This window comes from Polypterus senegalus, chromosome 7 (genome assembly GCF_016835505.1).
Source record: "Polypterus senegalus isolate Bchr_013 chromosome 7, ASM1683550v1, whole genome shotgun sequence".
In the NCBI taxonomy this organism is placed as follows: domain Eukaryota; kingdom Metazoa; phylum Chordata; class Cladistia; order Polypteriformes; family Polypteridae; genus Polypterus; species Polypterus senegalus.
In genome coordinates, this window is record NC_053160.1 from 66517740 (window position 1) to 66531011 (window position 13272).

Sequence of the window (13272 nt, forward strand, 5' to 3'; positions counted from 1 at the left end):
TAGGTCAGCAAGTCATGCGCCTGTTTTAATTTTCCTCAGTATTGCAAGCTACTGTATATTTTCCCACTATCCTCTCAGTTGGTAGGGAAGCTATGAGAGTAAAGTATGAGTGTCTGAGCTGTTGTCAAATTCATAACTGTTCTTCACGTTGGACATAATGTTTATATGGCTGCAAAGAAAAGATGCATAATCTCTCAGACCTGCTCCATCATCCGACTTTACTTGCAGCCACTTCAATGCTTTGTTTAGGTATGCATCAGCTCTCTGTAGCTGGTTTCCATAATAGCTTTTAAGCTGCTTCATGGCCTTTTTGTAAACTTCCTCCAGTGGCAGGTATGTACAGCTTTTAACAATTTCATGTGTTGAAACTTTGGTAAATTGCACCAAGAAGTCTAATTTATCACAGGGCTTCTCCATCACCTCTCCCACAGCTTGATCAAATGCTCTAATATATTTTACAAAGGTCATTGGGTCATCTTAAAACACTGGGATCTTTTTGTCAGGTATGTGAGCTTTATATTGCTGTTCATAGTGTGAACAGCTACTTGCATCATATGACAAATAATTCTTCTCATCTATGTTTTTAGGAGCATTGTAAGGGGTTGGATTAATCAGAGATATTGGTTTTCCAGGAGCCTTGTAAAGATTTGAATTACTCGGAGATATTCGTTTTTCTTTTCATCTACTGTATTGAAAGGTGCCTTGGGGAGACTTCTATTTTGATATGTCTTCCTTTACCAGTTCATAGTATCTTCAACAAAAGTATTTAAAGTCTTCATTTTAGCACTGAGACTTTTACGTTTGCCTCTTTTGTTCATCTTCATCACTTTGTAAAGAATATAACTTCACACTTAACTCTACATATTTTGTTTTTGCTGCAGAAAATTCTGTTTCAATTATTTTAATTATGTTTTCACAATTACCTTTATCCTTCTTACAGTTTTCTATGTACTTTATCAAGTTGGATAACTGTTCATATTTTTCCATAATAGCTCCTTGAAGCAATGTTACTTCATATATATTTTCATCAATTTCTGATTGGGAATCAGTATGCTATTCCAATTAGTCTACCATTAACATTCATCCAGAAAATAACCTGGGCTGAGCTGGAGTTGCGAGCATCTTGCTGTCGTTATAGACATGCTCTCTCTCTGTTGGGTCACTGACATCAGGAGATAATCACTCAGGCTTCCATGTGGAAATAGTATTTCAATCATGCACCAGGATCGCTCCTTTAAAAGTATTTAAATTCTTTCCTCTTAGCTTATAGAAATACACAAAACAGCGCTTTGTCTTTTCAAAAGTTCAGCTTTGATCAGCAAATGTGCCAAAGCATGCAAACATTAAGATACTTGTGTCTTTCAAGTTGTTGCTGTTTTTTTCCTTTGTGAACCAACGTCAAGCTTAAACCAGCAGTTTTCAAATTTAAAATGTAGCTGCTTGTTTCCCAGGTTCCCAAAATCAAGCAGCTACTGAGATGGCAAGGTAGGATCCAATATGAAACAAATGTGCAACAAAAGAAATGTATCAGTCCAATAAGGTTTTAAAAAGGTTTAGTGAAAATTCAAAGCAAAACTGAGTTGGGATTTGAATATGTTGCAGTAGCATCCTATATTTTAGGATACCTACCACACTTTCTAAACATATTTTTACTCTTTAAACATACTGCAGGCTACTGATTACATTTAATATAGTATGAATGCATTGCAATCACAGGTTAAATATGTTATTCTTTAAAATCAGTTTGCTTAAAATATCCAGAAAAAGTGATTTTGGTGTGAAAGAATTTCTGAAGCATCCCCTCTGAAGGCACCATTTAGGCCTATTTTATTTTTTATGATATATTAAAATGTTGTTCTTAAATCATAATAACTGCTTACCTGCAAAGATACTTGATTTTGCTGGGAACATCATTGAGCATTAAGCATTCACCTCCATTCACACAATAGTTTTTCTCTTTCTCACTACATCCTATGAAATGGCCAGTTCCTATAGGAGGTGTGGTAGAAGCTAAAAAAAAAAAAAAGTTGATATTATGATTAGCATGTACAATACATAGAGGGATCAAATGTATATAAACTACTATACTGTAAAATCATGAAAAGATTACTGTAGATAGATTAAGGGAAATACTACAGTATTTCATTGTAAACAATAAGATTGCAGGATTTTTTATTTAGCAAATGATTGCTTAATGTTTGATTTCAACATCCAGGAAATTCAGATTGCCCCTTCAACTAGCTACAGCACAGTTATACAAGTAAGAACATCGTAGGACTGGTTACAATACTTCAAAGTAGAAGAAAAAAAGCAGAGAACGAAAAAAAAAACTGTAATAAAATTATATTAGTTTAAACAAGGTTTAAACAACAAAAAAGAAAGTTTAAACAACAAACAACATCCCTTGAATTTACTCATTAAAACTGATGTAGTTTCAAGTTCCAAAAAATACAATAATGACATAGGTATAATAATCATTTACATCCAACAAAACTTGAGACAGAAAATCAATTTGCATTTGATAAAAAAGTAAAAGCACTTAATGACCTCATGCTCTTAAAAGTACAGTATATATTGTCACCATGAAACTAGAGACCTACATTAAGACCTAATAACTTATTCCAGTATTGACCTTGTGGATTCTTGGAAAGGTTCTTCTTTTTCAGGTTTCTAATTTTCTAAATTAATAAGAATTTACAATGAATTTCCAGCACTGCTGGAAGAACATTCTGGACCTTCTGTATCAGTTTCAAAATATACTTAGCTACTATGCAATTAATCAGGACAAAGCTTGTAGTTATCACCATTAATTACTATGTAAGGTTTACAATTATACAAAACTTCAAAGAAGACTCCTTTTCAATAAACAAATACTTTTGTTTATACTACAGATTAACTTGCATTGTTTGCCCTGGCACATTTATCTCTGATAAAAATACTATTTTTGCCTTCAATACAGCTGTTCAATAACTTCAGAAATAAACACTGTACTGAATATACAACTATACTGTACAGAGTGGTAAATTTATTAGCCATAAAATGCACAAAAAGGCTATAATCTATAGGAAAAGTGGCTAAAAAGACTTTCTTCCACCTAACCCCTTGCTTTCATCTCATTATCAACCCAGGAGGCACAATGTGTATTTTATATATACCTATATAGTATATACACAAGCATACCTACATATAAACAATACTTTTTAAGAGGGCAACTGCATAAGTGGTTGAATTTCATAAACCTTTTTCACAAGAGAACACCCATAAAAAAAGAATGAAACAACTTTTAGACCATTTACTTCTAAAATAAAAAGACTATACTCAACATAACCATACATGCTATTTATTTTATGAAAAATTAAAAAAAAAAACATGTTTAGACTATGCTAATGCTAAATGGAGGAAAACAAAATTGTGTTCCTTAGCCATGAGTTGGTAGAAACTAATTATAGTCTATTTGTTTAAAATCTGTACCATTTTATAAACAGTTTTACATTTCATCTAAATTAAATCAACGGAACCTCTGTGCTTAATATGAGAAACCCGAACAATATGGAATTGGAAAAAATAAACAGGAGTTCATTTATACTTTATTATAAAAAGTATGAAGTTATACCAGGAATGATTTTCATTTAAATATTATTTAAAAATAAAAGGCCAACTGTGTTATTACTATCAAATTAAAATAAAGCTTCAAATTAGACATTATATAACATTAGATTAAAAAGTATACACCACTTATTTTCACTTTCTCAAAATGAAATTTTCTTATTCAAGTTTCCCACAAGTTTAAAAAGAAGTATTCTCATCTAACACAAATAGGATATTACAATTAAAATAGAAAACAGAAATATTGCACTCTCTCAACAGCCATTCTTGCCTACAGCACACAGTCATAATTTAGCAAAATAAGTACATGTAAGCTTACATGTAATAAATCAAGACACAATTCTATTAAGTTAACTCTCTGTTCTTTAAACTGATCAAATTGTGAAAAAAGAAAATATCAAGTATAAGGACCTGAAGGAACTCTGTATTTGCAAATGAATGAAAAACAACTTGAATCAATCAAATTACTAAGCCTTTGACTTTCTTTGCCTTACCTGAAAGCATTTTAAAATCTCAGAAAGCATAAAGATGGATTTGAACAGCAGGCTGGAACACGTCATTCTCCTAAGACTCTCTGTGATCTGCAAAGCATTTGCACTCTCCTGTTAGTCTAGATCAAGACTAACTTTTTAAAATAACCTCTTTTTTACGTCATCAGTGTTATTATTGACTTGAAAGCTTATTGAAAGGAAAGAAGTCAGTGTTTGGATTAGAAGGTAATAAAATTACCAACCTGAAATCAAATAATCAAGCTAGGGAGAGAAAACAACACTCAGAAAATGAAATGACAAATATTTTCCTCCTTTATGTCCTGGGATAAAAGCTTACTGCAAGAGCACAAGTAAGCCTCATAGAAGGCTATTACAGTGAATCAATACTTAGATGCAAGTCTTAATTTAAGTTCTGCATCCACACAAGGGGAATGCCAAAGGTGATCCCTCATTCTAACTGCTTTATTTACCAAAAGCCTCATCATTTGCTACTCACTTTAAAAAGGAATTAACAGCAGAGATACACTTCAGATTTTTTTAAAAATAATTTGCCACCAAATGATTTGATAAACAATATAATTTTTACAGTTATGATTCTGGCAGCCCTGGAAAGCCCATCTAAGGAATGGAACATATTTAGGATTAACATCACCAAATATTAAAGTAAAGGATTTTTTATGTTTCACTTTTTCTCAGATACATGAAACAATTAAACTTTATTTTTAATTCATTTTATTTAAACTCTTGGTACAGGAACCATAAATGCAGATACTTTTAACCACTAATAAGGCAAACTCTCAAAGACTACTGTATTTAGTAAACTGGCTTGATGTGACTGAGTGTTGGTAAGAGCTAGTCCTTGTGTTGTACCTAATGTGCTCTTGTGACCCTCAATTGGATTAAGTGCATTGATTTGTGGATGAGTGAATAGATACAAAGAAATGTGGTTACAAACGGAAGGTATTAAGATTATTATGGGTAAACAAGTAATATTCTTTGATTTTTTTTATATTCTTTGGTTTTACATAATTTGTCTTGTGATTATGGTGGTTATACCTTGTAATGCTTAATGTAAGTAAATGTTAAAGGGTTTCTTAAAAGCACATTAATGCAGAATGCTGTTTTGTATCTACGTATAATAATAGTAGCTACAATATAGTACTATTTGGTCCTCTACTTTTAATGGTAGTTGGCAATACAGTAATATTTAGCACTTTTATTGCTATGTAGTTTACAGTACATAAAAATAAGTGACCAGAAAAGAAATGAATCCTAGCATTATATCATCTCTTATTACAAAGTTTTATAACTGATGACCAGCCTACATCTGCCAAATACAAACCTGCTTGCTCATATATAGTTAGACAAAAAATAACTGAAGCACATCATAACAGATCTGGTTTAAATTTAGATCTCTGTACACAATTTTCATTGCTTCTCTTATCGCTAATATTTTTACCAAAGTGGGCTGTGAGGTGTCCAACCACCAATCAGCTCTCAAATACTATATAATATCATTCATTCAATTAATTATATAAAAACAGTAACAGTGCAAACAAATCCTTAATCAATATGTATCATAAAATGACACTGTCTCACGATGACAACTCAACCCTTAAATATCCTTATGACAAGAATAAGATTAAAAGAATAAGGACTTTTAAACTCCAAAGTTCATTTAATACGTTTATTCAGATGCATCTATATAAAAAAGTGGACTGGTTAGAAACAGCAATGTGTGCAAATCTGACAAAATCAGAACCAACACAAATTAGACCAAGAGAGCTAAAGAATTTGTTTATTGTAAAATTACAAAAACTTACTTTCAACTAATTTTGATATGATGAACACATAAATAATAAATATCTAGCATAAAATATGTATACACATTCTGTTTCAGTGTTTCAGTATTGTATACACTGTTCAGAATTACTTGTGTAACACAGTTGTCATAGTTTTTTTTTTCAGAAGCTATTTTCTTTATGTGATGGTGTCTATATTAGACAATGTGATTTACATTAACACAAAATTCCTGTGTCCTTTTTGTTAACAGCACTTTAAGACTGCAAGATCAATCAGATTATTTAAAGTGCAGGTGGAGCAAAAAGGAAATGATGTAAATAGGATAATGTAAATTTGGTGTTAGTAAGAACACATTTTGCTTTCAATTATTGAGAAAAAAAAAATATATATACAGTAAACTATTCAAAATGCAAGAGTGTGTTCAAACCCAACCTGCTAATTACAGGCTAATCAGGATACATGGTGTTACAAGTAAATTAAATTAAGTTGATTGTAAAAGGCACTACTGAAAACAGCCATCTGTTGTGAGTGTATTAGTGGATAGTCACAAGTAACTTAGACAGGAACCAAACAAATTAAGATATTCTAAGAAACAATGAAAACATCCGATAGGAATACAAAATATGATATCATTTACCATGAGTTCTACAAAAATATTTGTCTTATGAAAAACAAATCATTAAACTACAAGCAGGTAGCAATTCAGGGAGTGGTGTACAGATCAGTACAAAACTGACTCAAGTACAGAATGGAAAAGGTTATGATGATGAGTTTCTGATTCTATAGTGATCAGTGTTGAGGATGCCAATATTTTTAACTTACTTAAACAACTACATAATTTCATAAGCTGGTTTCACTTATAGATTAGTATCAGCATGGGTAAATGAGTTAATATCACAGACTCAGAAAAATTTGGAAGACCAATGGCAAAAGAAGTTTAAAATATAAAGATATAAGGTGGCTTAGACATGAAAATGTGGCTTGCAAGGAAGGCCATAAAGTGTGCAGGAATGATTACAAAAGCTAACAAGATGTTAATTTACATAGCACACTTTGGAGTGAATATCATAGGAGGTTTTTTAAGGTGTATAAAACATATATGGAATGATGAATGCGGTTTTACTGTATTCACAATTTAACCTGCCTCCTTGGGAAGTGCATGCTCAAAGCACAGGAGAATCCCTAAGGAAAAGGATGAGGAACTCCAGATTCTTTAGAGCATGTTCTTCTTTTTTTAACAGGGGAGGACTAGAAGCATCCAAGGAACGCCATGCCAAAAAGGTCAAAGGAATTTCCTAAAAGTTTATCCAGTCCAAAAATGTTCTGCAAGAATATGGACTACCACTTAAGGACAGCTAATTTCCATCGAATTAGGAAATAGGAGCATAGCTCAAGGTCTGACATTTAACTTCCTATGCCAAAAGGGAGAACAACTCTGGCATAAACCATATTGGTTGTACTACAGAGGTTCCTTATCCTCTTCAACCAGATAGTAGCCATGGACAACTTTGCTGCCCTGAAAGAACTGCTATATGGATTAATTGACAAAAGCATAAAGTAAAATAAAATAAAACCTAGACGGTGAACTGTTTTGCATTTGTGTATTTTATTTTGCATTTTTGCTAAGAAGGCATCTATAAACATACAACAGATATAAATTCTATTCACAGCATGTGTGTGCTGCTTCGTGGAGAACCTCCACTTGGTTACACTATCTATATTAAAAGAAGGGCATAACAGCGGTAAGAAAATTCCAGAGGCAGGTTACTAGACTGATGCCTGGACTGCAGAGTATGAAGAATAAGGATATTATATAGGAGTTGATCCTTTTGGTCTAGTTGAATGGGGACAAATAGGTAATGCAACAACAACAAAAAAAAGTAGTAAAAAGTAAGATGGATGTCAGTGGTTATTTTAATATCAATTTTTTAAATTTACAAGATCATGTTGACAGAGGGCAGCTACTTGATGCAAAATTCCCACAAATATTACAAAGTATATTTATAACCATTGAACAAAGGGCCCAATAGTGTAGTTATAAACTATAAAATTTGAGAAATTTAAAATCTTGATCTAGGGTAAATAGTTAATTAAATTATTAATTATAACAACTTAGTTTGAGAGCAATCAAATGCTGAGTAGTATTCCAAGTCTCAAATTGTTCTTATTATTCTTATGTACTGTATTATATTTGTTTGTCATTTTCCATAAATGATGTATGCATTCATATTACTTTGAAACAGAACATAATAAATTGCTGAGATTTTAAGTGAATAAATATTTCTATCTAAGCTTTAAAGAGGATAGAATATAGTTATAGATTTAGATAACTAGAGTATGTGTTAAGAATTCATTTTGATGGGGTCATATTGGGGAAAACGTAGGATTGCTTAGTCAGGTAATTACATATTTTTAAACACAGAGACTGGAAACATCCAATGCATTTTTGAAAGGTATTTTTGGTATCAGGACAGTATTTAGTTACAATGTGGAAGAGCTGAGCATGACTTTTTCAAAATGTTCCGATTGGAATTAGACACTAAAATCAATGGAAAGATCTTTATATTTGTTCGAGGAAAGTAACACAAAACCAAAAGGCATGAAAAAAATTCTGCCATGTCAGAAAGACAGTCAAACTCTTGCAAGCTTTTCCATCTCCTGTTTTTGCAGCCTGGGCACAATCTCGGTTTTAGAAAGATGTTTGTACAAAGTTCAAGGACACTTCTTCTGACAATGAAAACATCTGCCTTGTTGATTTTTACATTAAAATAAAATATTGGCTTCAATACTTTTATCTACTGTATTTAAGAACAACACGTTATAACTGACAATTGACTTCAGTGTGTCTTTTAAACATAATCATATTTCTACACCACTGTTATGGCTTCATCAAAATCTCACCAACTTTGTCTATTACATACAGTAAATAAATATGTATCTTATTCAACATGTATATGAGTAACACATATTTATTTGAAATAATGAAATAAATTCATGATTTTTAAAGTCACACATAAACAGAGCTCTCACCAACTGGAATTGGCTTACACGCACTATAACCATACCTTGTTTTCTGCTCTGGCTTGGTAGCACTAAACTTGGGATTAAGATAAATCATTAGTAATACCACCCAAAATAAAAGTAGTTTTAAAGTATCCAAATCAAATTGGCATGTGATGGCAAATGTTGAAGAAAACCTTGAGAATGCCATTTATTAAAGAATTTAAGAAAGAAATTATGTTAAATCTGAGATCTATTACACATATACTAAACAGATCTGTAGTGTACATTCACTGTATTGTACTTTCAAAGAATGACTCCATGCAATGAAATTTATTTTTAAAATTAGATAATCCAGTCAAGGAGCTTACAATTGTTCCCTTCTCCAGTGTAAAATTCTATAAAACATTAATAGTCTTCAAAAGACATTTAATTTGAACCTGAAAGGCAAAGCGTGATTTTACAGATTGTACAATTTAAACTCGGTGGCGAACATGAAGTCCCTGATGGTGTCTGCTTCAAAATCAATAGCTCAACACATCCTTCAGTCAAGCTGATGCAGTATTGCTGCAGTCTAATAGAGCTCTTGCTATCTTTTGATCTAATTTTCTCATCCGGTGTTGCAGTTATCTTCCAAAAAGATAACACACCTAGTTAATATAATGAAAAGACAGCAGGAGCCAGGTGATGCTGTATCTTTTAATACACAGTAATTCAAATCCTGCATTGACTTTGATGTACTCTAACTAGCCATACAGAACCTCTTGCAGCAGCAAACCAGAACTTTCCCTTCACTTTCATTACAGATTTTGTGAAAATGAAAGAACCATAAACTGTGGACTTCAGTTAATAGCCTTGTTCTCTGTTTGTCCCTCCACACACACACACACACACAGAGCAGAAGAATACTATATTGACTTGAAGAGCAGTATAGTCAGATTATTCATATTTAAAACACCTACCTTTACGTATAATTTGTAATATTATGAAATATGAGAACAGACCATTGGCACTCTAGTTTACTTATTTATCAGAAACACAAAAATCATACCAAATACATTTGATTATAACTTGAACGTTTACTTTTTTTTTTTTTTTTAACAGCTGAATATCAGCTCAAGATGCCTTACAATAACATTACTGGGACAAAATGTGCTAATGTGCAAAGCAAGGAGATTGCAAGATAAGTCCCAATCTTTGGCTTACAATATCTTGAACAACTCACTTATAACGCCTTTTCAGAAAATCATGTCATTCATATATATATATATATATATATATATATATATATATATATATATATATATATATATATATATATATTTACAGGTCCTTCTCAAAAAATTAGCATATTGTGATAAAGTTCATTATTTTCTGTAATGTACTGATAAACATTAGACTTTCATATATTTTAGATTAATTACACACAACTGAAGTAGTTCAAGCCTTTAATTGTTTTAATATTTATGATTTTGGCATACAGCTCATGAAAACCCAAAATTCCTATCTCAAAAAATTAGCATATCATGAAAAGGTTCTCTAAACGAGCTATTAACCTAATCATCTGAATCAACTATTTAACTCTAAACACCTGCAAAAGATTTCTGAGGCTTTTAAAAACTCCCAGCCTGGTTCATTACTCAAAACCGCAATCATGGGTAAGACTGCCGACCTGACTGCTGTCCAGAAGGCCATCATTGACACCCTCAAGCAAGAGGGTAAGACACAGAAAGAAATTTCTGAACGAATAGGCTGTTCCCAGAGTGTTGTATCAAGGCACCTCAGTGGGAAGTCTTTGGGAAGGAAAAAGTGTGGCAGAAAACGCTGCACAACGAGAAGAGGTGACCGGACCCTGAGGAAGATTGTGGAGAAGGACCGATTCCAGACCTTGGGGGACCTGCGGAAGCAGTGGACTGAGTCTGGAGTAGAAACATCCAGAGCCACCGTGTACAGGCGTGTGCAGGAAATGGGCTACAGGTGCCGCATTCCCCAGGTCAAGCCACTTTTGAACCAGAAACAGCGGCAGAAGCGCCTGACCTGGGCTAAAGAGAAGCAGCACTGGACTTTTGCTCAGTGGTCCAAAGTACTTTTTTCGGATGAAAGCACATTTTGCATGTCATTCGGAAAGCAAGGTGCCAGAGTCTGGAGGAAGACTGGGGAGAGGGAAATGCCAAAATGCCTGAAGTCCAGTGTCAAGTACCCACAGTCAGTGATGGTCTGGGGTGCCATGTCAGCTGCTGGTGTTGGTCCACTGTGTTTTATCAAGGGCAGGGTCAATGCAGCTAACTATCAGGAGATTTTGGAGTACTTCATGCTTCCATCTACTGAAAAGCTTTATGGAGATGAAGATTTCATTTTTCAGCACGACCTGGCACCTGCTCACAGTGCCAAAACCATTGGTAAATGGTTTACTGACCATGGTATTACTGTGCTCAATTGGCCTGCCAACTCTCCTGACCTGAACCCCATAGAGAATCTGTGGGATATTGTGAAGAGAAAGTTGAGAGGCACAAGACCCAACACTCTGGATGAGCTTAAGGCCGCTATCGAAGCATCCTGGGCCTCCATAACACCTCAGCAGTGCCACAGGCTGATTGCCTCCATGCCACGCCGCATTGAAGCAGTCATTTCTGCAAAAGGATTCCCGACCAAGTATTGAGTGCATAACTGAACATAATTATTTGAAGGTTGACTTTTTTTGTATTAAAAACACTTTTCTTTTATTGGTCGGATGAAATATGCTAATTTTTTGAGATAGGAATTTTGGGTTTTCATGAGCTGTATGCCAAAATCATCAATATTAAAACAATAAAAGGCTTGAACTACTTCAGTTGTGTGTAATGAATCTAAAACATATGAAAGTCTAATGTGTATCAGTACATTACAGAAAATAATGAACTTTATCACAATATGCTAATTTTATGAGAAGGACCTGTGTATATATATATATATATATATATATATATATATATATATATATATATATATATATATATATATATATATATATATATATATACACACACACACACACAAACTATCACTACCAATCAAAGGTTTTAGAACATCTCAGTTTTTCTAGTTTTTCTTCCAGTTTAGTCAGATGAAATGCAACGAATAACCTAAAATAGTGAAAAGGTAAGAAGTAAACTAACAAAGGTTTAAATTTAAGGTTTAGGTTAGCAAAAACTGAAAAAAGGAAGTATCAGAATATTACAAGTAAGCCTTCTTCAGGGAGCAATTAACAGGTGCAACCTACAAATGTTCTGCAGCAATTAAAGTAAATTAAGCCTTGCAAGGTGAAGCAAACAATTTTAACAGGTTTCCCAGCTTCTATTATTATTATTATTTAAAAACCCTCTGTCTGCCTTAAAGCAGAGTTGGAACAGACTGGGTTACTACACCCTCTGAAGTGCTACTTGAACAATATTACGCTGTAAGAAGTGCCAGTGATAATAGCAAGTAAATGGCCATTAACAGATGAAATGAGACAGAGTATTATTAACCTCATTGCAAAAAAAAAAATCAAAAAAAATAAATCCAAGTGTCAGTGAGAATGGTGTCCTACACAATTCAAAGGCAATTAGAAACTGGAAGAAATTCTGATAGGAAGAGGTTTGGCAGACCCAAAGTCACAATCCAATCAAAGGGCAAGTTTCTGTGGGTCACCAGCTTTCATGATAGGCACCTCACAGCACAACAGCTTCAAGCACAGTTTAACAGTGGTCAAAAAAAGAAAGTCACAGTTTCTACTGTAAGCAGGAGACTTTGTGCTGCAGGTTTGACTGGGCGAGAGACAGTAACAAAGTAATTCCTTTAAGGACAAAATAGGGCCTTGAAATACTGCCTGTGGACTATTGCAGAAGAAAGTCTTATGGACCAATGAATCAAAATTTGAAATCTTTGGTTTATCACACAGGGTGTTTGTTCACCATTGGATTGGTGAAAGGATGGTTCCTTAGTGTGTGACACCAACTGTCAAACATGGAGGAGGAAGTGTGATGGTCTGGGGTTCTTTTGCTAGAGGCAGAGTTGGTGACTTGCACAGAGTCACTGGCATTCTGAATCAAAGGTGTTATCACAGTTTGGCAGTTATATTAAAATAATCAATCAAAAATGTATTTATAACTTATTCATTTATTTGACATTGTTTATATGTTCTATGCCTTGGATTTCATTAAACTGTGTATATTTCCATAAAATCTGAGGTGTTTTTAAAACTTTTCATCAGTAGTGCTTGTGTGTATCTGTTTGTATATACACACACATGCACTCACCTAAAGGATTATTAGGAACACCATACTAATACGGTGTTTGACCCCCTTTCGCCTTCAGAACTGCCTTAATTCTACGTGGCATTGATTCAACAAGG

General features: G+C 33.5%; 1 protein-coding gene across 7 annotated transcripts in view; it reads right to left on the bottom strand.

The window, feature by feature from the left end:
* The window catches only part of nrg1 (neuregulin 1), a 172680-nt gene that overhangs the window by 43095 nt on the left and 116313 nt on the right, over positions 1–13272 (bottom strand). For all 7 annotated transcript variants that reach the window (XM_039758776.1, XM_039758773.1, XM_039758775.1 and 4 more), the window contains one exon: positions 1881–2010. In XM_039758776.1, coding sequence (XP_039614710.1) covers positions 1881–2010 — 130 coding nt within the window. Of the gene's footprint in view, positions 1–1880; positions 2011–13272 lie in introns of those variants that run through there.